This window comes from Coturnix japonica, chromosome 8 (genome assembly GCF_054131305.1).
Source record: "Coturnix japonica strain WE chromosome 8, WE-NBRP24, whole genome shotgun sequence".
Taxonomy (NCBI): domain Eukaryota; kingdom Metazoa; phylum Chordata; class Aves; order Galliformes; family Phasianidae; genus Coturnix; species Coturnix japonica.
The window spans coordinates 18,604,905-18,632,092 of NC_140670.1; the positions used below are offsets into that span (position 1 = coordinate 18,604,905).

General features: G+C 37.3%; 2 protein-coding genes across 7 annotated transcripts in view; one reads left to right on the top strand and one right to left on the bottom strand.

The window, feature by feature from the left end:
* Positions 1–723: 723 nt before the first annotated feature.
* Positions 724–27,188, bottom strand: part of LOC116653616 (uncharacterized) — a 31,231-nt gene continuing 4,766 nt past the window's right edge. Inside the window, exon 3 of the mRNA XM_085555412.1 lies at positions 724–1,978. Within this exon, the coding sequence (XP_085411538.1) occupies positions 1,437–1,978 (542 nt within the window). The 3' untranslated portion in view covers positions 724–1,436. The remainder of the gene's footprint in view (positions 1,979–27,188) is intronic.
* LOC107315943 (kinesin-like protein KIF20B) lies at positions 1,645–27,010 on the top strand. Of its 6 annotated transcripts, XM_085555137.1 has the most exons (28): positions 1,690–1,740; positions 2,397–2,459; positions 3,049–3,205; positions 3,682–3,768; positions 3,891–4,007; positions 4,200–4,338; positions 5,640–5,824; positions 7,200–7,248; positions 7,881–8,078; positions 8,335–8,446; positions 8,897–8,968; positions 9,431–9,577; positions 11,466–11,628; positions 12,673–12,918; positions 13,475–13,614; positions 14,141–14,213; positions 14,778–14,885; positions 16,118–16,313; positions 18,779–19,967; positions 20,409–20,547; positions 21,266–21,388; positions 21,782–21,943; positions 22,941–23,105; positions 23,740–23,859; positions 24,442–24,522; positions 25,250–25,376; positions 25,774–25,916; positions 26,754–27,010. In XM_085555137.1, exons 3-28 carry the CDS (start codon positions 3,050–3,052, stop codon positions 26,832–26,834), a joined length of 4,518 nt encoding a protein of 1,505 aa, XP_085411263.1. In that variant the 5' UTR covers positions 1,690–1,740; positions 2,397–2,459; position 3,049; the 3' UTR covers positions 26,835–27,010. The 6 variants fall into 6 exon arrangements, with proteins under 6 accessions (XP_085411261.1, XP_085411265.1, XP_085411266.1 ...); XM_085555135.1 differs by lacking the exon at positions 2,397–2,459 and having other exon boundaries at positions 1,645–1,740; XM_085555139.1 differs by lacking the exon at positions 2,397–2,459 and having other exon boundaries at positions 1,645–1,740; positions 18,782–19,967.

A 27,188-nucleotide genomic window follows, 5' to 3' on the forward strand; every position in this document is an offset into this window, starting at 1 on the left:
TGATGGGAGTAAATTGCCTTAAAAGCAGCTGGTGATAGAACAATATACTGCTTGTATTTAAAAAAACCCTCAATCGTATTATTGGTTGCTGTGCCAATAAGCTTTCTCCTTGTTTGTAGGCGTGTGAGATCCAGGTTTGCAGAAAACAATCTGTGAAAAATCATGGGAATCATGTGGTTTTATGCTCAGCAATCTCATTAAAAACTTGAACTGACTTTTAGAAGCTTTTCTCCATGGTGTTAGCTGGACAAATCTGCATGTGGATGTCAACATGGAGGTTTTTATTGACCTGGAGTAGAAAACAGCTTTCGTACCTACCAGGTGAGATGGGCAGCTACTGCACAGGTACACAGAAGAAACTGATGGAAGCATAAGTACTTGAAATCACCCTCCCTCCTGTTTATTGACCTATGTATGTGAATGCCATGCATGAATGCCTCATAGCCAGATGTCAAAATGGAACAATGCTGCCTGAAGTGGTTGGTGACAATATGGAAGATGGTTCTGATTAGCTGCAGTTTGCAAATTACTTGCAAATATTTCATATCCAGAAGACTGCAATTTATCAGCCATGCGATATTGGAGGCAAAGTCATTGCAGGGGATGAGAGTGAACTACTTTTGTTACCTGTGGTTCATTTCACGTCAGGATTCTAGCGTTAAGCCTCCACGAATCCGACCTGGTCCAGCCGGGGCCCATTTAACTCCACGTTCACACCAATATGGTGAATAGCTAAATGGCGTTTTATTGTGCGTGTTAACGGTTTAAATAAGCCACTATCTACTTTGTCTACACCCCTTCTACATATGCATAACTCCTTCTACATATGCATAACCGAGCAGGGGAGGGCCTATCGCGTTACATCCCGAGTGTTCATGCACGCCTAATACAACATACTTGTTCCAGGAGCTGTTAATAGAGCTCTCATTGCTACTGGGTACATCATGATATAGACTTAATTACACTACCTTTCAAATGGTATTTTTATTATGAGAACAGCCTCACTGCTGCCTGCTGCTGCATGGGAAAAGTAGTTGCACACTTGGTATAATTATATGTGGTTCTCTGCTGCAAAACTGATCTTTTACAAAATGTCACATGTGGTGTTTGGTGCGTCTCAGACTTGCCTAATTTCTGTGCATTTTCGTAAGGCACAGCAAGTGCAGAAAACAGGTTGCTTTGTTTAGGGAAAAGAAAAAACAACCACAAATGTTTAACCTCAGTTCTATCAGTTTCACAACCCCTGGCACTTAACCACTGTGTCTTAAAGTATCTCAAAAAGCTGTTGACTTTTGAAGGCTCTGTTATCACCAGGCTCCATCTGAGCTTAGGCTTTGCTGAGTGGCAAGGGCAAGAGGCACCATTACTGCATCGCTTTTCAGCACAACTCTTTTGCTGCTCAGTATTCCTCTGAGCCTTTTGGAGCTGCTGAGAAGCTAGAAGTCTTGGTTTGCTTTCAGCAGTCCAATGAATAATTCTGAAACAGGGGAAATGATTGCTTTGTGGGCAGTCTGTGTGCAGGGTTCTTTGGATGTCAGACTTTCCAAGAAGTTTAGCCAGCAGAGGCACATTATCCAAATAATTATATTTGAGTAATCTTTGTTTTCATTGAAGTTATTTTCAAGCAAATCTTCACTCGGGACATCCGAGGTGCCCGCAGCGCTGCCGTTGGCTGCATTTGAAAGGACTCGGCGGGCGTTAGCGGGCGCGCTCTTTGGCCGGCGGCGGTGGTGCGCGCAGGTGGGCGGCGCAGGGGGGCGCTCCGCACGGGATGAGCGGGAGCGGTTGGGCGGCGCGGTGCGGGCACGGGAGGATCCCGCGGGCCGGCGGTTGAAGCGAGAGGCAGAGGCGGCGTTAGCGGCGGCGTTGGCGGCGTTAGCGGCGGCGTTAGCGGCGGCATTAGCGGCGTAACTGCGCTTGCAGGTCAGGTGGGAAGGCTGAGCTGTGTGTTGGTACATCCCGGTTTTTTCTGATGCTCCTGGAGAGCAAAAATACGACCGCATAAGAGGCAGTGCTGTGAGCGAGCAAAGGCGCTTTGATCCTTTGGTCCCATCGGTCGTTTAAACGGCTGGAGTTTTAAAACGATTTATATTCCTCATTCGCACTTACAGACACCGTACGAGCCCTGCTGTAGCATAGGTGTGAGGGTGTAGTATTGGAAGACAGCTGAATCTCAGTTCAAGCTGTCGGAAGTGAGGCAGCACCTAAAAGTGCTTTTTGCCATGATATCCGAGTGATACCCTGATAAGCTATTTCAGCGTATTAATAAAAACTGCAAAAGTGCCAACTGTAGTATCACAGGTATTTTTAGTCAAATGTACTTCTTAGAGGTTATTTTGGTGTTCTGTCTGCTATCCGTAACACTGAACCAATTACACTTTCCATTTCTGTTGCAGATTCACTGCTGAGAAGGAGTTAAATTACGAATTTAAAAACCAACAGTTGTACTCTGCCACGAGGTTTTCTGATTTCTACAGTACCCTCTAAATAGCCAAAGCAACCAATTAGACTTTGCAGTGCCTCTGAGCTCTGTCTAGTGGTAAACTGCATTGAGTTATCCTTTATAATACCAACAATTTATTATTATTACGCTACAGAGATAAGCCATTGCATTGTTTTATTTTAATAATCTTTTATTATGCTCTAACTGCAAAATGAGATACTGGGAAATGTTATGTAGAGCAGGATTGCTTTTATTAAGTGACATCTGTGACTACTTCCGTCAGCCATCAGGGCTCTAGTGAGGCTGTGCTACATGCAAAAGGGTTTTTCTTGATGGGCATTTGTGGTGTGATTTAGTCTGACAGGCAATTAGGCACTACACGGTTTGCTCCTTGTAGTGAGATGGAGGGGAGAATAGGAAGCTGGTTGAACTTGTGGGTTTGAGATAAAGAAAGTTGAGTAGAACAGAAAAATGGACGAAAAAAGAGTCAGTATATACACACAAAGCAAACTGCAGATATCTCTTGGTCCCATCTAACAGAGGTTAGGAACTCTACATCATGTGTGGAAAGAGCTAAGAATAATTTTCTTTGTATTATTTTGAAGAATGGAACCAAATTCAGATGAAGATAAACTTTCAAGACCATCCTATGTAGATTGTATGGAGCTTCCTGAAAGAACAGAAGCAGTAAACGTGGAAGACATCAAAACAGATCTCTCTGATGAGTTTCGTTCAGCTTCATCAAGCTCAGACACGAGCCGGGTAAGAAAGCTTTAATATTAAAATTAATTGGATTTTTAAAAATAAACTTAATTCTTTTCTTTATAAGAAGCATTAGAATCTTACAGAGGAGATGAAAATCATCTTCACTATGCTTTTAGACTGTGCATAGACTAGACCAAGATGTGTGGTGTTATTTGATACCTTATGAGGAGCACCGGTATTAGTGGATGAAGCTAACATTGTCTCAGAAGCACAATAATGGAGTACTTTTGTTTATAGTTGGCCTGAATGCAGTACAGGAGTGTGTTGCAGTAGTACTTGTTCTGAAATTCTAGGCTCTGACAAAGAAGTTTAGCAGGGTCCAAAGCACTTGTGAAAACAGTAAAATATTATTACTTCCTGTGTTAACAAATGAGTCTGTTACAATAGGATGATGAAAATAATGCTGCTTTAATGTGCTAATCATCAAACAGAGGATCTAGTCAGATTTCTAACTTCCAGCTCTTTAATTTTAGAGGTCTAGTTTGGAGCCTAGAGGACACATACAAGTTTGCCTGCGTATTAAGCCCTTTACAGCACGGGAGAGAGCAAATGGATCGCAGGTAAGGCATTTATTTAATCATAAACAAAAAAACAACCCTTAAAGTATATATGTTTTCTTTCCTGTAAGATGACTTTTTAAAACTTTTTTCATGCCTGCATTACTTGTGCTTCCTTGTAATAGGGATGTGTTTCACTTGAGGACTCAACAAGCATTATACTGAAGTCCCCTAAGAGCTCATTGGGAAGAATGAGCATTAAAACTTTAGGACAGACAACACAGAAGTTCACCTTTTCACGGGTAAATTAATTGTCTTTAAATGATTTTAAGTTATTTGTGGAAAAAGTTGCTTGTCTTCTGTTACTTCATAGAAAGCAAACAAGTTTTTCTTAACTGTCTTTAGAATTATCAACGTGTATCTGATTCCTTACAAGTACCTAAGTATTGCTTAAACAAAATAAAGAGATTAACCAGCTTCTTGGTAACATTCAGGTGTTTGGACCTGAAGCAACTCAAGAAGAATTCTTTGACGGTACTATGAAGCAACCAGTGAAAGAGTTCTTAGAAGGATGTGATCGCCTTGTTTTTACGTATGGCGTTACAAATGCTGGGAAAACTTACACATTCCAAGGTATGAGCAGAACTGTTTTTTCCTTGAATTAATTTCATAAAGTGAGAACTACTTCTAGAAGACAGATGTTATGACTTCTTACCTAGTTACTCAACAGGCCTTGTACGTTGCCTTCTTTTGAATATTGGTAGCCTTGAAAAGTCGTCTTCTTCCATAACAAATATTACTAAATTTACAAGTGTGTAAGACAGTCTACACTACAATAACTTTGGTTTTTGTTCCTACTATAAAGGCGTGCATCTTAAATGCTGTTCTTTATTTGAAGGCAAAGTATGTCTGAGTTTGTTTGATTTATTGTAGGCAGAAATTAAACGTTCTAAAACATTTGCTCAAGGTATTTCAATCTTTTTTCAAATTTCTGATTTTAGTAATAACAGCAGCATAGGAGATTGTGTTCCCTGAGCTTTAGTAGTACAGAAATAATACATCAATGTCCTTTCTGGCTGGGAGCAGTTGTTTTTTGTGTTTAATACTGTCATAACAAATGAAACGATTGGGTTCACAGGAAACAAATTCCCCTTATTTCTGTTATTTAGTGTTCTGTTGCTATGCATTTCCAATAGTTTTATACGCGTGGAGCTGAAGACTTTCCCACAGTAATACCTTTTTAGGACTTAAATATTAAGAATCAGCAGGGTAGTATCTTCAAAAATTATCTTTCTATGCACCTTCCATACAGCACTATAGAAATTCTTCTGCGTATTGTCCTCTCTTGTGTTCATGACTGACTTTAAAACACTGAAGCTTGCTTGGTATTTAGTGGCAGTGGAAAAACTAAGGCGTGAAGTAGTCAAGACGTGGAGGTAGTTGTGTGCTCCAAGAAAAGGCAATGGGAAAGGAGCTGAGTTACTTTAACAGTTTTTATGAGACTTGTAGCTATTTATAAATAGGGTTTGTGGGACGAACGGAATGTTGTAGCAGAGACATCACTCTGGTTGTATTTCAGGGTTGTTTCAGAGCGGGAAGGAAGCCTGGTAAACAGTTGAAAATCTGCAAGTCTGTTAAATGTGGGAGTTTGCTGTGGGTTATTTTTTCTTCTTAAGGCTAAGCTTATGCAGAATATTCTGGCTGTTTTAAAGTGATGCCCTGTAATGTCTAAGGAATGGGATGTGAGCTGTTGCTTAAAGCCAGTATTTTTCAGGGAACAGTCTAGTAACACTGCAAACATTGCTTCAGACTGTAACTGGCCTCTAAATTCTTTGTGTATACCTTGAGATTAGAATCAGTTATCTTTGTCTTCATTTATGTTTATATGTTGCTTACAATAGTAACCTGGCCCTTCTTTTGTGTATTGCTTACAGGGACAGAAGATGATGTTGGTATTTTGCCAAGGACGATGGATATGTTGTTTAAAACTATTGGACGAAGGCTATACACAAAAATGGATATGAAACCTATTCAGTGGCGAGATTATGTAAAACTGACAAATGAGGAAGTGAGAGAAGAAATTGCTCTTAAAAATGCATTGCTTTGTCTGACAAAAGAGGTAGGAAACTACTTTATAAAGAAATGATGAGTACATGCATCTTGTGATAGTTCAGCGTTGTCCTTTCCATTCTGTAATGAAAGAGGGTTCTGTATTTACACACAGTTTTCTATTTGTCTTTCTGTTCCTGCTGAAAAAGAATGAAGCATCTTATTAGCGGTGTGCTATACCGCACTGTGGTATTTTAGTTGTGGAGTATGTTAACATGATCTTACTGATGAGTTGGTTAAGTGTGGACTTCACAGTGTGAAAGGCAGGTGGCAGTAAAATTCCTTCTGAATTATTTCAAGAGCGCAGCTGAGTATGAAGTCCAGCTCCAATGATCTTTAAGTATTTCAGGGGAAAAACAACACCTGTCTTCTACATGAACCAAAGATGTGTAAAACTGTTCTAGGTTTAGTGAGTATGTGGAAAGAAAATGCAGTGGACAGCTATATGCTGATCTCATCCTACTCCATTAGAGAGATAAGATGCGATCATGCGATATAGGTGCCTCTTCTAGTTTCAAGAAACGTGTTCCTAGGTAAAATACTTGACCTTATAAGCTGAGTAGGTACAAGCTTTGCTGACTATACAAAGTCAGATCTGGGTGAGTGTCATGTAGATGAAAGCTTCTATGTTAAAAGTTTTACTTCTAAGCATACTGTATCTGGTAGGTGAGATTCCTCCTCTTCAGTAGATGAGAATTTCTTTCTACTTTTTTGCTCTATAAAAAAGCAACACAACCTGAAGCCTGGGAACTGATTATACAGCTATGAACATCATGAGATCTACATGTTGGGAGCTGTTCTGTATTTTCTTTGACCAAACTACTTAATAATATTATATTTACAAAATTTAGTCATAACTTCATTTGTGTAACACTTTGATAGCCTGAGTTAAGAAATAATAAGCTGCTTATCTACATTAAGTGATCAAGTATTCTACCTTAACTTCCATTTCTGAGAGTTGACCTAATAAGCCATAGGATATGGAAGTCCTGAATTAAGAAAATCCCAATAAGAAAAATATTTCAGGAGTCCAAGATTCATGAAGGGTAAAATGCAAATTATAAATGGGCTATTGAAAATCATCCTATTAAATAACTCCTTTTCCTGTTGGGGATTCTCTCCCTATTTGTTCTTTTTCTTTCTGAATCAGAAAGCTGAAATGCATCAGATCTTATAGTAAAGGAATTGTCAGAAATGAGTAGTAGGGTGAAACCAGTCAAAATGTGTAGCCAGGATTTTTGTGTTGGCACCTTGGAACTATACTGTATTGTTTTCTGGTAGAACAATAGAGCTGCTTTTAAATAAATAAATAAACAAAAGCAACCAGTGGTGTATTGGTGCTGTACATCAATAATAAATCCTAAAGTCTCTGTTTTCTTTCGTAGGTAGACCATCACAACAGCACTAATGACAAATCCCCAGCTGATTCTAAGGGTATGTTTTATATTAAACACTAGCAATTGGAAAAGCTTCTGTAAGGTCAACGACTGGCTTTTTTGGCTAATGCTGATAATAAAAGGATTATTTAGCTTTTATTTGTAACAGAACGGAATAATGGGCAGGACATCTGGGCAGAAAACAGAAGGAATAAAATGACTAGGAGACTACTGGGACATCTATCATAACCTGGTTTTATGAGGTGAAAGTAAAACAAAGAATAAGAGTATGATTTGTGATAAGATCCCTCGTGGTTTTCTGACATGCCTTTAGGGCACTTAAGAACTCACTAAATACTTTTTTTCCCTAAAAAGTCAGAACGAAGTGTCCTTACTAGTTCAGTTCTCTATATCGTAAAGACTGAAGAGTTCTGAATATTTCTAACCCAACTATAGATGTTAGATTGGGTTTTGGAAGTGAAAAAGCAAGCTTTATAGCAGGCGTGTCTTTGCAAATGTGTAGGGCAAGCGTCTTGACTTCCAGATACCTGGTGTTTGTATGAGAGCTGGGGGTTCTCTGTGTTTATGTTCTGGGAAAAGTTTTAAGCTGTAAGCTTAACTATTCCTTATTTTTAAATGCAGCTAGTTTTACTGTCTCTACATTGACTTGTAATATTTTCTACTTTGCAGGTGCAGAAAATCTCTCAAAACTATCAGACCAACTTAGCAGATTATCTATAGATGATTTTGTGAAGTTCTCTGTTTGGGTTTCATTTTTTGAGATTTACAATGAATGTTTTTATGATTTACTGGCTCCTTTATCAAATGACAGAAAAAAAAGGACACTTCGCCTTGCTCAAGACATCAAGGGCTATTCTTACGTAAAAGGTAACTAGAATACTTTGCAAACTGCCAAGCTTGTCATGGAACAGTGTAACAATGTTTCTTCTGAGATAGAAAGCTCTTAAATGAGTGAGGAAGAATCTTAGTCTTATCTGCCATCAGCTTGTCGTGTGTTTGAGGCAGAGTTAATGAAGTATTTTATTGTCTTAACTAAATGTTCTTAGTTTGTATAACTTATTTCTTGTTCACTTTCTCTTTTGCTAATGAAGCTTGCAAAAATCACTTTTCCTTCTTTTGAAAGGTTTGCAGTGGGTTCAGATTTCTGATTCTAAAGAAGCTTTCAGACTTTTTAAACTGGGACAGAAACACCAGAGTTTTGCGAGCACAAAGCTAAATACTTGCTCCAGCCGAAGGTGGGAAACTTTCACTAACATTGGGTGTAACATAGCATGGGGAAGAGGGATGAATGAAAATATTGTCTATGGCTTTTTTCGGGGAAGATGCTTTAAAAAGGCTTGATTTCTAGTGTTCCATGTGATATTTTGTGAAGTTTGTGATTCTAGTGCTTTAAACTAGAAGGATTAGTCCTTCAAGCAGATAAGTGCATACAAAAGCTAAGTGTTTTATCAAAAACTCTCAACAAAATAACTAAGCCTTCTTCCATGTAAGTAATGGTGGTTCATGAGGGGGAAGAAAAGCAAAATAAACCAAGAAAGAATGTCCCTTTAAAAGGTTTAATGCATCTAGTAGAATTATTGTTAATTGAATCTGGAATAAATCCAGCAGTGTTTTGAACAGATGTTATAGATTTTAGAAAATGCGTGTATTTCTGGCTATTGATCTTGCTTCATTTCTCCTTTTAGCCACAGTATATTTACAATTAAGGTACTAAGAATCGAAGACCTTGAAATGCCACGAGTGACACGAGTCAATGAGTAAGTTCAGAGCAGAGTTCCCTTCTTTTTTTAGGATGAAATTGTCAGTTACTTTCAGTATTGATGTATTGATATTAGGCTACGGACACTAGGTTCCCTGATACAGCCTCCTGGATGAGTGGTGGTTCCCCATTTCCTGTCATCACGCAGTACTAAACCATCAAGTTGTAATGCTGTTCTATATCTTGTGCCCACTGTTACACACAGTGTTCCTTTATCCTTCTCACTCAACTTCTGAACTAACGTAAATCCTCAGAAGGAAGAATATGGCAGAAAAATGGAAGCTGTGTTGGAAAAGAGTTTGGCAGGAAATAGTGTGCAACTTCACTAGGAAAGCAACATTAAAAAGCATGAAAGGGTTCAAGAAATTGTACCTCTGTGAGGAGTGGTTGTGTTGGAAATGATAAATAATCAATGTGCATTCAAAGGCAAGAAAACTTAATTTTCCTTATCTGCCTTCAGATTATCACTGTGTGATCTTGCTGGTTCGGAAAGAAATACCAAGACGCGCAATGAAGGTGACAGACTGAAAGAGAGTGGAAATATCAATGCATCTCTCCTAACTCTAAGCAAGTGTATTAGTGCACTCAAGATCAGTCAGCAGTCAAAGTAAGTCCTTGTACAAACTGTAAACTAGTTGTAGATTTCAGATATCATGTACAATGTTTTAACTATTGTTTAAAATGCAGAGTACGAAAGTACGTTATGAGTGAAAACTATCTGTAGGCTTCTGCAGATGTGTGAAGACTTAATGATCTAAGAAAGTGATCTATTAACTTGCCTGCTTTGTGTTGTTTTTTGTTTCTGTTTTTTTGTTTGTTTGTTTGTTTTTCCCAAATAAAACCATTCCAGTTCTAAATTTCTGAATGTGTTATCATAGACTTAAGCAAATTAGCGTTGTGGGTGGTTTTTTTTGTTTTTTTGTTTTTTTGGTTTTTTTTTTGTTTTTTTTTTTTCTGGCCTTGCCTTCTCAAACAAGTTTCGGGACAGATTATAAAATTTGTTTTCACTATTTTCACTTTAAATGTGTGAAATGTTAGACCTTTTCCTCCTTTGTTAGTTAATTGCATTTATCATTTAGTTCTGCTGTAACAGTTTTCCTCAGGGATATTGCTGTGCTTTGTCCTAGCCAAGAGACATGGTCAGAATATACATATATATATATATATGCATATATATATATGTATACGCACGCACACACACACACACACACACACACATTATATATACATACACATACATTATATATATTTGGAAAAAAAATTATATACATATACATATATATATATTCTTTTTTCCAAATCTTGATGCAACTTCATCATTCTTTCTGATCTAGCTAACCAAATTCTGAGAGAAGAAAAGCCTGCTTACTACTTCTGTCTGAGGTTGTGCTCTAAATGAGTGCAGACAGAGCTTTCTGTATTTTAAACAATGTAGTATTTATTTACAGTCACAGCTGGATATAATTGCAGAATTCTCTGCTGATTCTCATTTGAAGGTGTCTTTCTGTCCCAAAGATTAGGTGAGCTCTGTGTTCATGAAATGCCACACTGTGCCTGGTAGCCTATTCAAATATCTGTTATGCTTAGAAGTAGATGAAAATAGGCCTTGCTACTGGATTAGTCTCTTGTCTGTCTGTGCTTTCTAGGGAAGAAGGATTTCTTAAAATTAGCTGCTGCTTAAAGTGCTTTGATTTATTCAGAACTGTTTTATCTGCTGGTCCTGATCACTTGAAATTTTAACAATACAGGGGAAATGTAGTGATGACTTTGATAGTAATTTTCTTTAAAATAAGAACTCATTTACCACTTCTGCACTAAAGCTACTTATGGGTCACGTGTGTTGTGACAGGAGCATAGCTATGTGAAGCTTTTAGCTCTGTTTGCAGAATTCAGTAGTTGTAAAGAGTCCAGCAGGTAACCTCACTAGAGAACAGTGTGTTTAGTCATGCTTTAGGAGTTCTCTTCTAATTTTCTGTACATCACCAGCTGTTTGATTCAGTGGCTTAACCTTGGTTTAGGAAACACCAGAGATGTTGTGATAAGTATATGCTTCTTTATTTCCAAAATATTTACTTTTGTCCTTTCCTAGAGACAATATACTGAGAGAGAGGTTATCTCTGATTTTGTTGGGTACTGTTTTCTTAGAAGTAGATAGGTCATTTTGCCAACTGTGGTATGGGAAAGAGAAAGGTGAGAGAGAATTTAAGCTAACGTGAGGCTGTAGGACCTATCTTAGGCTGGATGTTGAATGTACTTTTTGTTTGAAATGTTCTCGTGGGTTGTCTAAGAAGATAATGGCCGCATAGTAGCTGGAACAATCATACAACCTGTCTGCAAACTAGCAAAAAGTATAAATTCAAAACAACCCACAACTCAAAATGATTTAAAGACTAGTGCAGTTATTAATGTGTTGTCTTCCACTTGGATAGCTCTCACATTGAAATGAAGCTGTTAACTTCTGGTAATGGGATTTGTTGTGGTTTTTGTCTTCAAAGGGTGCAGCAGCACATACCGTTTCGTGAAAGTAAGCTAACACACTTTCTTCAGGGATTCTTCAGTGGAAAAGGGAAGATACACATGTTAGTAAACATCAGCCAGTGTGCTTCAACCTATGAAGAAACACTCAATGTGCTAAGATTCTCAGCTATTGCACAAAAAGTGAGTATGTTGTAGTCTATTTTGTTGATCAGTACTTATGATTTGCATTTAAAGAAGAAATTCTGTTCTTCTAAGAATATGAATCTATTTGTGTAGTATCTGTAGTGAATCTGGGTGTTTGTCTCCATACAGCAGTCAGGTTTTTTAATTTAGTGTTTTAGTTGAGCTTAATTTTCCTACAGTTTTCTAAAAATCTCTACTGGGGTCTTTGTGTTTCTTTGGGGTGTGAGGGCAGAAGCATCTTCTGAGATCTCATTCCTAAAAAGTATTCAACCTAACAAGAACCAACTTGTTACATCTGGAGGAGATTTTATGCTGTTTACTTAATTTTTCGCTCTTCTCAAAATATGATCCCATGTAGGAAAGCAAATTCAGCTACCCCATATGTTGCTGCTGTTGTAATTTTGAATACTGTCCAGTTCAAGCGTTGACAAAAGAAGTGGAGCAGCAAAGAGTTTGAAAAGCTGTGTTATGCCCATCAGAGGCTTCAGTGGGAAAGTGGGGGTTAAGCGGAGTGGGTAGGTGCGAGAGCTATGATATAACACTGAAGAAGTTAAGCTGTCAGATCAGTGCTACAGTCTTGATGGAAAACTTTGAAGTGCTGGGAGTTTGTGTTTGAAGCACAATTGATGGATGTGTGCCCTTGGATTGTGGCCTTATCTGAAAGAGGTTAAGCGTGAAAGTAGAGGGAGCAGCCTATGAGGGTGATGTGGCGCTGCAAGACAAAGAACTGAAAAGATGATGATCAGTTGCGTTGAATGCAACTGGGAACTCAAAACATTAAAAAAAGCAGAAATCTATGGCTGCATGAAGTGGCAGTTCTTGTACATTGTTTGCCTAGTGAAACTCTTGAGGTTAAAAGTAGGATTGGAGTCTGCAATAACTCCTTTGTACTTTCTTGAAAACTGGTTTAAGTAGTGACCAAACAAAGCGTAGGCCATAGGAGCAGGAAGCTCAGGAGAGGAAATCACAGCAGGTACCTCTTGAAAGTTCTAGTCAAGGTTGGAAAAATACTGATGGCTTTGTCTTTTATTTCCTGAGTAGGTTATAGTTGCAGATGCATCTGTACCTCCCAACGATGTGTCATTTGGCCAGAAATCCGCAAGTGAGTCACCAATGCCTTGTTCTAAAACGACCATCCCAAGGAGAAGCACTGGTTTTCTATGGGACCGAACCCTAGAAGATGTAATGGAAGGTGATGTTGAAATGGATAAAGAACATGAGTCAGGAGAAGAAACAATGCTGAAACATGAAGAAAATAAAGTCCTTATAGATAAAGAAGAATACTCAGTAAGTGCCAGGACTACTTCAAGAATTAGTGTATCGCTGAAGCTTATAACAACATCCTTCTTTTCCTACATCTCTCTCCTATTTCTTCTGAACACCCTTTTTCTCCGTACGTTCAGTGGTAAGAACTAAGCAGAATGACTCTGATTTACTGTCTAGTGTGGAAAGGCTGTGTGAAAGGTGTCCAAATTCGAACAGAGCAATGAAACATGTGGACTTGTTTCTGTCTACTTTTAGTTACTTGTGGTCAGTACATAGCAAGGATTACATGTGGGTGATGTTTTCGTTTGTTTTTAGCAATACAGAAAACTTTTCCCTCATTTTTTTTGTTGGGAGGGGGAAGGAAGTTTGTTAAGTAACAGATGTTTTAGTCTATTTTAGGACTGTGCTTCTTTTAGAAGTTACTTCTGAGTAGAGCAAAGAGGCAGAAACAGAAGGTTAGAGAATACTTTGGCATTTAATTAATATTATCCCTCATTTTCAAATAGAGTGAAAGGAGAAAACTCAGTTCTAGGGAAACCATCGCTTAATGACAAATTTAATATTGCTGTTATCCTAGGCACTGCTGAGTCTTGTAGAAGACTTGAAGAACAAACTTGTTGCTGAGAAGGAGGACAAGTTACTACTGGAACTGAAAATTCGTGATGAAGTGGCACAAGAATTTACCCATCGTTTTGCTGAGCAGGAAAAGCAGTTCAAGTAAGTTAGCTTTAAATGTTCTTAAAATTGTTGGTTGAAAAGGAAAGATTGAGGGTATATTCACCTGTGGCCAAGAGTTGGATTGGAGGAAAGTTTTAGTCTACTATTCTGCTGGACTTGTTCATTTACTTCTCCTTAGTCTCTGTTAAGAAATCAGCTTCTGTTTGGACTGTGATTTTTAGGAGAAACACGGTGTAGGAACGGCTTTGATGTGGGGGCTGAGGAGTGCTGGGTATGTTTATTTACCATTTTCTTAGTGGCAAACAGAACTATTCTGGCTCGAGGAACTCATAAAAAATTCTTCTAGTGAACGTTTGCATCTGTTGTTATCTGCTGCTGCTCTCTCTCACCTCCCACAAATCTTGGGGAGAGGGAAAATACATTTCTATGTCACTGTAGCAGTAATATTCTGTGTATTATTCTGTTGTGTCTAAATAGAGAAGCATCTTTGTTTACAGGAAGCTATACTAAATAGCTTAGCGGTTGGCTAACTTAGCTGACTTATCTTTTCTCTTTTGTATTACAGAGAATGCCTTTACCATGAACGAGAACGGCTTGAAGAAAATTCTGAGAAGCGCCTTGAAATTTTCAAGGAACTTGTAAGTGATAATGCTAAAATCCCAGCTGAAGAGAAATCATACAATCTCTCCTTGAAGGAGATCAACCTGGGGTATTATTTAAAAAAAAAAAAAAAAAGATTCCTCATCATCAAATACTATAAAATATATTAGCTGTAACTAGAATGCCACTTATCTTCCCCCCATACGAATCACTGTCATGTTGTATGTGAATTTGTGAGGTGGGTTTTGAAGCTGAAATTAAAAACTTCTTGTATGGCTGTCTTCATAGTGGCTATCCAGACTATCTGTAGAAATAACAGCTATTATGTAGTCAGCTATTCACCAGTTTTAACTTATTATAAATTACGTTTCAGGGTGGAGAACATAGCATAGTGCCTGACACCTGTGTTGATCCTGAGGGCATTCTTGATTCTGTGCATTATGATGTCATGTATATTAAAGAGCAATTCCAGTAGGCTCCATTAATAGATTTCTTACCGAGCTTAGCTTAACTGAATTTGCCTTTAATGCATTGTGTAATTCAGCTACTTAACACTACATTAGAAACTGATGACTGAATTTTTTTTATTTTTTATTTCCAAGAGAATGAATGCACAAAATGAAAGGATTCGAGAGCTAATGGACATCGTGGTGCAGAAAGATGACATTACTACAGAGCTTCAAGACTTAAAATCTCATTCAGAAGAAAATGTAAAAGATTATCTGTGTTTTACACATCCCAGTATCCTTATACAAAAAAAGAAAAACACTAACCCTATGCTTGTAATCAACACATTTTTGGAAAACTGATTTTCTGTGTGTAGCTGGTACTCGCTTGAAACTGTAAACAATTCAAATTTATCTGAAGGTAGTTGTTGTTAACACAAACAACAAAAATATCAGTGTGTTCCACTAACTCCTGCCTCACACGTCCTACATCAGAGGAAGAACAACAGTAAAAGTATATTGAGTAGAGTTTGAAGTATGAGTATGAATGGTCAGGATATCTCCACGTTCTATGCAGTCCATAAAACTTTATCCTGACTAACGTACTGCGAGCTACTGAATATGTGAAGACTAGCTTGATTAAGTATGTGTGCATACCACTTCTGGTGTTTTTTGTTCATTTTTTGATGTTTGGTAGCCTGAAGGAGCTCTGAAAACATTTATAGTTAATTCTGTCACTCAGATCTCTAACCTTGTAAGCTTAGCAACTTGACCCTTCTTAGTCTTTGACTGTCTGCATCACTGCAACTTAGTATTTCCATGGTATTAAAGCTGACTGTGATGAGTAGTCATGTCCTCTCCTATTACTTCTTCCAAGAACAAGGCTCCAACTCTATCTGTGAGATTGTGTGGCCTGAACACTTCTGAAGCTTTTCTTTTCATAAGTTACTAAAGATGAATAATCAGTCCTTGGCAGTGCCAGCATGGCTTAACAATCGTCATCTTGTAAGTAAGGAAGCTTCACTTGTGGTCAAGGACACAATCTAAAATATGCGTGACAGAGCTGACTAAGTTTTAAGGTTGGATTATATCTGTCACGATGAAATTGATTTTAGCAGCTTAGCAGAAGTGTGATGTGATGAACTTGTATGAGAGCTGACCATTTGCTCTTTGACCATGTTTGTAATTTTGTTGACTTCTTGGAAACAGGAAATTCTTTGATAAACTGGTAAACTCTTGATTGTGTGCAAGTCTTTTACTTTGTAACCTGCTAGGCTCTTGCTTTCCCTTGTATACTCTACCGAGTATTGCTCTTGTCATTATCTGAAGGTGTACTTGTTCTGTCTGCTATTGAGATTTGTAACTGATGTCTATAGAGTCACTGGGTAAATATTTTAGCTGTATGGTTTTGTGTAAATATTTGCCTACAGAAGATTACTGAGACTTTAGTGCTCCTTTTGTTAAGCTTCAATGTAACTGATCTTATATCAATACAGGAAAAGACTACCTACCATTTAACTACCATTAAAGCAGAACCGACAGAAGAGAACAGTAATAAAGGAACTGAAAGCAGCCAATTTTCAGTGCTTTCAGTTAAAGCACTGCAACAAGAGAAAACTGAGTTGGAAGTGGGAAGAAAGCGCTGTACTGATGAAGATAAGCCTACTGTGGAAGAGCCACCTCCAAAGAAAGGTACAGTTTCTTCCATCGTTGAACGAAGTGTCATCCAAAACAATAAATTGCTTCCTATTCCGGATCGGAAGCAAAAGGCTGTGAAGCGCGTACCTTATGGTATAAGGAGAAAAGCCACTGTGTTAAACTGTAAATAGAAGTAACTGTTATGTAAATATTCCTTTTTCAGAAGGTCCTATGCTGTTCATTTTTGAATGCTTAAAAATAAAAGTTTTTTGCACTATTTTTTTCCTTTTTGCTGCTTTTTCCTCATCTGTTGATGCACTTGCAGATTTGGTAATAGTTTTAAAGCAGTTTCTTTAGGATTGTTTCAACTGCTGTTGCTGATCCTCTGAGTAGCATCAGCTGTTCAAGTGCTTTTTATTTGTTTGTTTGTTTTGTTTTTCCTGAAGCAAATATCAAAATTGTTGACGACCTGCTAATTGCTCGCTCATGGGCAATATTTGAGCAAAATGGTTTGGATAAGCTCTGATGCATTTAACTTCATTTCTGGGCACAGCTGAGCATCAGTGTTCCTAGAATTATGGAAGGCATATACAATGTAGAAGGGAAAATCTAAAACTTAGCTGTAGTCCCTTCCTTTCTTGTATTCCTCTTGCAAAATACGTGCAAGGGAGAAAGTCAAGGCCTTCTTTGGATGAGATGCTGTTCTTGGATGATTTGTCCCTGCTGCCTTTATTTGGCATAAATATTGAATCCTAATGTGTCCACTGAATGGCATCGCATATATGCATCTTACCAGAGACTGAGGGAGGGATGTGGACTCCTCCATACTCCAAATAGTAGTGGGTTTGTTATAATCATATGACCAAAGCTCTCATTTAAAAATTAATGACAGCAGTGCTCCACATAGGAATTAAAATGGGTAGCTGATAGTCACAATATCAGCATTTAGTTTTCTGTTAAGAAGTACTGAGTATTCAATCATGTTAAAATTTTCTTCTATTTGTGAGTATTTATAGCGTCCAATTTCAAAAACTGCTTAATATATATTCTTTAGCTATGTTAAATATACACAGTAGAACAATGAGCACAGGTATGTTGTGCTGGTTCTTTTGTAGAATTAGTTATATAAGTAGCACGAGCAAAAGTGTTTTAGGAGATGCTATGTTATCTCGGCTTAAAGTTCAGGGTATTTACACCATTCTCTGAGCTTTTAGGTCTTGTTTCCTATGCTCTGTAATAATGCTTTTTCCCTACTTCCTGTGTAAGGAGCTTCTAGACTGAACATTACACATCTTCTCCCTAGTCTTATTTATCTTCTTTAGTGCTTGCTTGTTGTTTTCAGCATAAAGTGTTTAGATTACTTATAAATCATATTCCCCTCACTAGTGTTGCTGGGAGCAGCAGTCAAAACCCAAAACCTGGTTTGGGGTGGAATATGCCACTGCTGTTTCTTCAGTATGACTTTTAAATCAGTTGAGGGCTGTATATAAAACTCCTTAGATGAGTTGAGAGGCTGTTTCCATGCAGTACATGTGAATCTGTATGAAATGCAGGCTGCACGTGGGCGCTATAGAATTCTGCATTTCTGTAGTTGTAGTAATAAAAGGACTGTACAAGAATCACCATGGAATATATTGTTGTGGTGACCCAATCCCCAGTAAGTCTTGACTTATTTTTATTTTTTTAATACTTAAAGTATGCATATTCTGGAATGGACGTAATTGGATGAATTACAGCAGAATTTACGTAATTGATGAAATACAGCAGAAGTCGCTTTTGATAGAAAGAAAATGCATGTGATTTTAGCTAATTGCTCACCAGTTAAAGAAAAAAACAGCCCCAAACTAATGGAATATTTATGGAAACCTGAATCTGCAAATTTGTACAACTTTATGAGCGAACTTTATATGCAAAAGAGTAAGTGTGGACAGAAGTAGGAATCCTCATATTTTGTTTAGAGATCAACTGAATAAGAGAGACAGATATCAACACTTAAGTGATCCACTTGTCCAGGGTTTTATCTTTCTTTTGAAAGTAAGAGGACTGTGAGTTTGAATGAAATTTCTTAGAGAACTGTTTATCTACCATTTAGATGTAGATGGAGTGATTCCTGGCTGCCTTATAGGGATTGCTGAAGCAGGGAAGATAGAAAGAATATAGCTGTGAATTATCTATCTCGTTCCCATGTTTCTTAAATCTAATTAGATTTTCTACTGGTGTGGAGTGGAAGGTTTGAGTAGTGCCATGGTAAAAGTGTTCTACCAGACTGAAAACCTTTTGCTGTTAATTCTGTATAGAAATCTGAGGCACCTGATTACGTGTTCAGAGGACTTTAATTCCTTCACTAGTATCAAATACTATGTGATGTGAGGGTATGGCTTGCATATTACAACAGTTTTTCACTTAGAAGTTGCTACTTGGTGTTGTGAACTGCTATGTAATAATGATTTTAATCAATCTGAGCTACATTCCTTTTCCCTTTTTATTTTTGTTTGTTTGTTTGTTTGTTTGTTTTACAGTAGTTGTAAATGAGAGAAAGAAAAAGAACACTGTAGAGCAAAAGAAAATTGAAGACATGAAACAAAAGTGCTCCGCGTATGAAAAGGAAGTACTAGCACTGAGGGAAAGAACTGAAATCTTGGAACGTCATTTAGCTGTGCTTGAAGAACAATGCGGAAGAGAAAAAAATAAAAAAGAAGATTTCGGTAAGCAGGTAACAAGCCTGCGTATTGAGCTTTCTTTTTCTGAAGAAAGAGCTGATGCCCTCCGTGAACAAATTCTGCAGTGTCAAGCTGACTATCGGGGAATTGCTTCTGAACTGGATGAACAGCGATCTATAAATATGACACTAGAAGACCAAAATGCCCAACTAACTAACAACATAGAAGTTGCCAAAGAATGTATAATTGATAAAGTGTCACAAGTAAAAGAAATGAGGACCAAATTAGATGAATTATACAAATGTCACTTAGAGTTTCACGCTATCGGTACTGACTTTGTCAATGTAAAGGATTCCTCAAACTCTGAAAAAGATGAGCCAGGGACATCTCAAATTCAGTCACAGACTTCTTCCATTTCAGATCTTGTGCAGGACCTCTCCTTTTACTATAGTCTTGAAAGGATTTGGGAAGTATGCAAAAGTATTGTTGATGTTTCCTCACAAAAAAGTCAGCACATCGAAGCACTGCTTCAAGACAATGAAAACCTAAAGGCAGGACTGAATAATGCTGAAAATCATAATCGTCAACTTGTAATGAAGCTATGTGAGATTACAACTCACACTAGTCAGAAAGATGATCTTGTGAATCAGTTACGCGAGCAAATAGAAAAGAAAACTCAGGACTTTGAAGAAAAGACTGCAGAAGATCAGAGAGTGATTGCACAATTTCAGGAGGAAGTTGCCAACTGTGAGGTAAAAATAAGAGAGCTTGAATATCTCCTGGAGGCTTCCAAGACAAAGGAAGACAATGTGTCAAAACTCAATGAATTACTTAAAGAAAAAGAATCTATTATTGTTAATCTAGAGACAGTTACAGCAACTCTGCAGGAGAAGTCTGCTAATGCAGACAAAAAGGTGGAAGAGTTAAGTAGCAAAGAAGCAAATCTGATTCAAGAAGTTATGCAGCTGAAAAATAGCTTGGAGCAGATGAAACACTCTCTTTGGGAAAAGGAAAAGAGTGAAATGGAGAAAGTGCAACGTATAGAATCGTAAGTAAGCACTGAGTTAACTTAGAGCCCTTTGAGAATGAACTAGAGTTAAAAATAGTTAATGGGAACATCCCTTTGACTTAATGCATTTGCATGCTTATCAATAGCCAACCTACTACTTTAGGATGCTTTGGTATGCTACTTGAGTTCCAAGGGAAAACAGGAGTGTGCAAGGAAATAAAGAATAATATGGGGACTTCTGGTGGTTTTGTTGTACATCCCTCAGAATAGCATCTGAATAATTTATTGCTTCAGAATCTGATTATGAGAAGCGAGCTGAAATTCGAAAGTAATTGTTTAAATCTTGTCACTGGTCTAGATAGATTTAAGAGTCTATTGACAACTAGAATCCAACAGGTCAGGGCATGGATTAAGCTGTAATTGCTGTTTCCATGAGATGTGTAACAGTAATGTTCTTTGTCTCTTCATTTTTAACATAAGGCTAGAAAATATTCTTTCTGAGAGTTCTGCCCTTATACTGAATTTGAAAAAAGATTTGCAGAGGAAAGAAGAAGAGTATGCAGATCTAAAAGACAAACATTCTGATGCCGAGAGACAAATTGAGGAAATTAAAATCGAGGTTTGTAGTCAACTGAGATATTTTTTCTGTAAGATTATGCTTGGCTTTCTGCTGTTAAAACTTCTCAAACTTTAACTATGAAGCTGGAAATTTCACACTAGTGTGGCTAGCAGCAAATCTTAGGTAAAGTTGCCATTGAAGCTCTAGAGGGGAGCAGAAGTTAAAACGTGGTTTCACATAGATAATGAACAGAGGAAAGTAAAGTTGGTTGGTAGTCTGGAATAAGGTTTGTGAAGAGAATAGCTAATCTGCCTCTGGAGGGGACTTGTTATTATCTCTACGTTACTGGTGACTTGCCATTGGTATCCGTGGTAACTCCAAAGCCTAAAACCTAAGTCTTGTGAAAAAACGCTGATAACTGGAAAGAAGAATGCTATTTACTTGAAGAGAAATAGACTAATTTCCAGAGGCTCTTTAATATAAGTAGTATATTTTTTTTCTTCAATTTCAGCTTCAGTGATGTTAATAGTTAAAATTTAATTATTAAACAAGAAGATATCTTAAAACCCATTTTGCGGGATCTTAGTCTGAAAGTTTATTGGGTGTGCTTGGGGTGGAAAATTGAAGCTTAAAAATGAATTCATGTCTTCCTTGCACTTGCTGTCGTTTTCCTACTCAGCACTTGTTTCTGAATTCCTCTTTATTTAACAAAGAAGTATTTGGCCAGGTTGGATTACAGAAGTCTTTTAATGAACCATGAGCTGTGCTTACATTACAGGTGTCCATGATGCGTTCTGTGGAGGAATCCCTCAGGAACAGGATGGATGAACTTGAAAGGATTAATAACCAGTTTAAGGATGAGCTGGATTATAAAGACTATACTATCCAACAACTTAAACAGGTATTCTACTTGCTCTTAATTTTTATTACATGAATGATGCAGGTTTTCCAAACAACGGGGAAAAGGTCAAAAAAAACAATTGGAGCAAAATGAAAGTGGCCAACTGAAATTAGTGGTAGACCATGAAAGATATTCAAATAATTAGTCACTACAGAGCACTGGCAGATTGCTTTAAATACAATAATCTGCATAGTAAATACATATATAATACATGCATATAACCTGATCTTGTTGAGTGACATCACAATATGTTAATTGAAATGTCTTACCATAAACTCTTTTTATCAGCTGGAGTCCTTATTTATGCTATATGAAAAACTTATTAATTCTAGGCTGTCTTAATGATTCTGCTTGTTTCTACTGTGTATGCTTTTCTTTCAACATGAAATATAGGAGCTGGAGGAAAAGGACCGTAATCTTCAAAAGTGGCGTGAGGAGAAAGATCAGTTAGTAGAAGCTTTGGAAGAACAGCTCAAAACTTTGGCTTCTAATGCCATACAAAAAGAGACAGAAATAGCAGAACTGAGACAATCTGCCTTAAAGGATTCAAGCAAGGTCAGCTCTCCTTTCTTCCTACCTGATTAGCTACCCACAAATTTTGTAAAACTCTTGTACCTGCTCTTTGTATTCTGGGTGTGGTTCTGTTCTTGAACACTGTCGTATTGACATCATGTGCAACTAACCAAAAAAAGCACCAGATTTTATTTTTGTTCTTCAGAAACAGAATTTCTGTTAATTACTAAAATTTCAAATTTTTCAGTAGTTCAGATAAACAGATGTCAGTTTATCCTACAGTCCTACAGTATCCAACAGTTATATATCCTACAGTTATATCCTACAGTTATCCTACAGTCAGACTGGACATCTGTAGCTTTTTCCGATAATTCACAGCATTTCCGGATCCCAAGCTAGGCTCAATACTCAGATAGTAGCTCCGTCTCAGGTTTCTTACTTCCTTTGCTTTCTCTGAGGTAGTATCTACAATGGCATGAAAAGACAGAAGGGGACGTGGAGAGAGATTAAGGGAAGCATCAAAAAGCAGAGGGGGGATGATCTCTGGAAGTTCCATTTCTTATTTCAACATCCAGCTTTTAATCAGGATAGCCAATCTAAGCAGTAGCATAGAATTTCAGAAACTAAACAGAAGACTAAATGAGTTGTGCTCTTTTGAGAATGTTTGGATTCACTTTCTCTGAGAAGAAAGATGTTCTCATAGCAAAACTTCCCCTACAACTGCTGACTTTCTCACAGTACCGAGGATTTGGGAACAAATAAAAGCTCGGGTTGTTATATCTTAAGAAAGATGAAGGCTGAAGCACATAAGTAAAATAGAAGAATCAAAATATATTGTATTACAACTTCCCAGGCAATTCTGTGACTACTGCACTTCTAACAGTGACCATACAAATCTGTGAAATGTTACTGTTCTTGAATAGTTAACTGTTCTAGCCTGCAATTCTAAAACTGATGCTACTAAGTAATTGCAATACTGCTTGTGTGTGTTAATTCCTTTTGCCAGTCCCACAACTCAGCAGTTTTTACTGTTTATTAGGATAATGCAACTGTGATAGAAGAGTTAAGAAAAGAACTGGCTGACAAAGATGACTTTATAAAGGAATTAAAACAACGCATTAACCACAGTAGCCTTCAGTCTTTGCCGGAAATACCTTTACTTGAAGAAAGACAAAGTAGAAGGAATGAGTCTGTAAATGAAAAGGTATGATTATATTTATAGAAAGTAAGTACTTAACATCTTGTTAACTCCTTTTTGTTCTTCTGTTTTCCTAGGAGATACTGGAGCTAGAATCATTTTTCTTAGCATATAGTCCTTTAACTACATATTCAGTGATGAGTACTTGTTGGTTCTTTTTGTCTTCCACTCAAACATGTGCTCTCATCTTCTCAAAAATATTTGATTTACTAGAACACCATCTCTCTGTGTACATTATGGGACTTTTCCATGCAGTTTTCCATGTATTCGTATGTGGATGCTGAAGATTAGGCAGAGGTTTAGCCTTTGGTGTTCTAACATAGCAGCTGTGAGCGTGCAGAGTATGGGGGGAATGGATGACAAAACGACCAGCGTTACAGATTTTGTCCCTAAATAATGTCTCGCTTTCTCTCTTTTGGAGGCAGAATACTGCCTGAGACTGTTAGTGAGACCCAGTAGGGTGTATCTGAAGACCACACAATGAATAGATGTTACTACCTTCCCACACTTGTGCTGTGTTTCAGCTTACGTGTTCATGTGGCGTCTGAGTTTGAGGTTTTACACTGTAACTTTAGAAAACTCAAGATATTTTGGAGGTCTAATGCATAGCCTAATCTTTACTCGTTTTAAATATTTACAGCCTAGGAAACAACAAAGCAAAACTAAAACTGGAGAAAGTATTCCATTAAGATGCAAAGCTGAAGACAATTATTTGTCACATCGATGTACTAGGAGCCTCACTTCGTTAAATGAATCTAAGGTCAGTATGAAACTTCAGATCTGAACATGTTGTGATTGTATTGCTTTTGATAAGGAATGAGTAGGAAAAGATCTCAAGTTCTCTAAACAATTCTCAGTTCTCTAAAAAAGGCAAAAAAGAAAAGAAGTGACGACATGGATGAGGTATGACCTAGAACAAACAGAAAACAAAATATCTGATGCCTTTTTACCATTCTCATTTAAGCATTAAAAAAATGCTATTTCTACCTCAGTAAAGTAGTTGAAGAGTTGAATCAATGAACTGCTTTAATGATACAAAACTAATAGCCAAGCTCAGTGATAAAGGTTTAAGAGAAGGGAATTTCTCTTAACTCCATTGTGTATTTTCTTTGAAACCTGTAGACATAAATTAGCTTTTTAGACATCATGAGATGTCTAATACTGATATCTTAATGTCCTGTTTTTATAATTGAATGCTTATTTATTATTTGATTTACAGTGGAATAGTTACCACTAGCAAATACTTCCCTACGATTAGCAAAAGTGTTTAAAGTGTTCACTTTTGTGACATCAATTGTTCTTTCCAAAAGAATCATGGCTGAAACTTGTCTTATTTTCCCAGGATTCTGTGAAAAGTGAGAACAGGAAAAATACAAAATCTGTCATGGCTTTTAATTCACCCTCTGCAAGTGACGAGAAAACGGTTGGTTTTTGTTCTAGTTTTGAAGCTAGCTTGGCACTTCCTGTAATTGTGTGGTCACACGAAAGAAGCAGTGTCTTATCCTTATCTGTATACCTGAATGGGAATCTTACATGCTTATGAGCTCTTCCAATTAAATTCCATAAGCTAACCAAAGGGCAAGTCAGTCTGTCCCCAGAGCGTGGAATGGCTGTACTGTGTAATGATTTGGAGGGAAGGATATTGCACACTGAATAGTTGGGAAGAGAAGCTTTAGTGTATTATCGTGTGCTTTTGTAAGTGAAGCCCTTGTATTAAACTAAGGTTCATATCATTAATATGCATGGCAGTTATTAAAAACAGATGTTCACATGTGATAGCAGTATCCTTGGCATGGTCAGAGTATGAGTAGTAGATTTTTCCCATCTCTTGTCTTCTGTTTGTATGTTTGTTTATTTTATGTAATTAGAACAGCTTATGTGAGAAACAACTCCACAGCTCGGGAGCTATTTTTAAAAAAACTACTGCCTTATTAAGAAACTTTAAGAAACGTATGCCTTGAAATAGCTGAAATTTTGACAACTCCCTAAAGGGTATAAAATTGTCTACATTACTTGCCGTTGTGGTATCATCAGCATAATGAACAGAGGTGTCAGTAGTAAAGCTCAAAATGTCAACTTAAAATAACGTTGAACTAAAATGAAGTTTAAACAATGCTTTTGTTTCACATGTTCACATCTCTGTTTAACAGAAATCCGGAAAAGACTACTTCCCGAGAAAGCGAGGACATACTTCAAGACTGACTAAAAAGAAGGATGAAACACTGCAAAAAACTGGAGATTTTATTCAAAGCTCTCCTTCTATTATACACTCTAAAGGTTGGTGTAGAATAAGTTTTATTCCATGTTTCCTAGGCATTGTAGAATGGCTTGTTTCTGCTGTAGGCTATTAATGTATGTGTTCTTAGAGAACTTGTCTGCCATGTTAAGTTGTCCTTTGATTTATGAAGTAAATGCATTTATTCGTCTTGATTGTCTTTCATACTCCATTTTAATGCGTGATTTAAGCTGCCGTACCTGAAGCTATAAACTGTTTCAGCTATAGAAGCAATAAAGAACCTCGATGAACAAATACAATTTCTGAGTATTTTCGCTTAAATTTTGCGTGTCATTTATAAACCAAGTTTGTTACGAAGCTTTTTTTGCATTCTTTGATTTAAAGACTCACAAAACCAGTAAGTTGATTGGTTTATGAATCAAAACAAATTTCTTCTAGCCAAGAAGCTGATTTCAGCAGTAAGTTCTCCTAAATCTAATGAACCTGAAAGTCTCGAAGAAGGAGAGACCAAGCCAAAACGATCCAAAAGGAAGCTGTATTCAACTGACATTTCTGGCCCTCTAGATATACCTGCATCTTCGGTAAGCAATTATACTGTAGTCTTGGCTTAAAATAAACTACTAAGGAGTCCAAACAGACTGGAGGTTTCATCTATTTGCAGGAGGAGGTTGAAAGTACTGAGGTATTTCTTTATTCTACCAAGTCATTCTTGTTGGTCTTCCTGCTGTTCTGTTTTATTTTGTCCTCAAAGATCTCTGTGTTTGGCTGGCTTACAATTTACTAAGTAGGTGATGTAGCAATCACGGAGATGTCTTCTAATTTGGAATCATAGATAATTTCAGTGTGTTGGAGTGGGATTATTCTACCACACGCTTTTCTAGAGCACAACTTAGACAGCTTTTTAGGTATGCTTAAACTATGATCTCCTGTCTAAGCCAACTTGCAAAGGATCTGATGTGCCAGTTTCATGACTCTGTCAGCAGCTATTGTGCTAAGAACATTCTTGCTCTGTTGGAACTGCATCTTTTAATTATAGAGTCCTTTTTCTGTTCAGCATAGTGATCATTTGCCCGTACTGTAATATCCCTCTGAATTTTTTGTTGATTTGACGAAAGATAGGGGCAGAAACCAAAATGTTATTTTTTTTTGTTAGAGGATGAAGAAGATGAGACAATTTCTTCTCTCACTGTAGTTCTGAGAACATGGAACTGAACCGAGAACTGAAATTCTGGGCAAACCATAGCTACAGGGTTTGGGGCTAAAAATGTTTTCTGAACGCTTCATGTTTCACAAAACAAGCATAATAAGCAAATTCCATTCTGAAATCCATTTAGGGGAAGAAATATGTTTGCGTGGGTCAAGAAGAGCTTGTCAGACTTGTGTAAAAAGATGAGTAACTTTTGAAATGTTTTCTTCAGGAATTTGAGGAACCAAAGAAGGAAAGTGATCATCTGATCATCAAGCGACGGCTGAGATCCAAAACAGCTAAAAAACCTTGAAGAAGCACGTTTGTTCCCCTTTGTCAGGACATACTTCTATCATATTATTTAAACTGGTTGTTAATAAAAAGTAACAGTTACTCCATGTTCTTGAATTTGTATATAGGTGTACAGTGTCTCTCTGACAGTTTCAAACTGACTCTATTGAGGCTGAAATAAATACAAGCTTTCTTAAACTGTGTTTGGATTTTATTGTGGTTAAGGGTTTATTTATTTTTGTCTTGCCTCCCCTGTATAGGAACATTATCTCTAGGACTGATTGCTATTTACCCATTGTGCAGTAATAACAATCTATTTTATAGATAATTAACAAAACTTTTATTTTTATGTTGTTCATTAAAACACAAAAAGAGG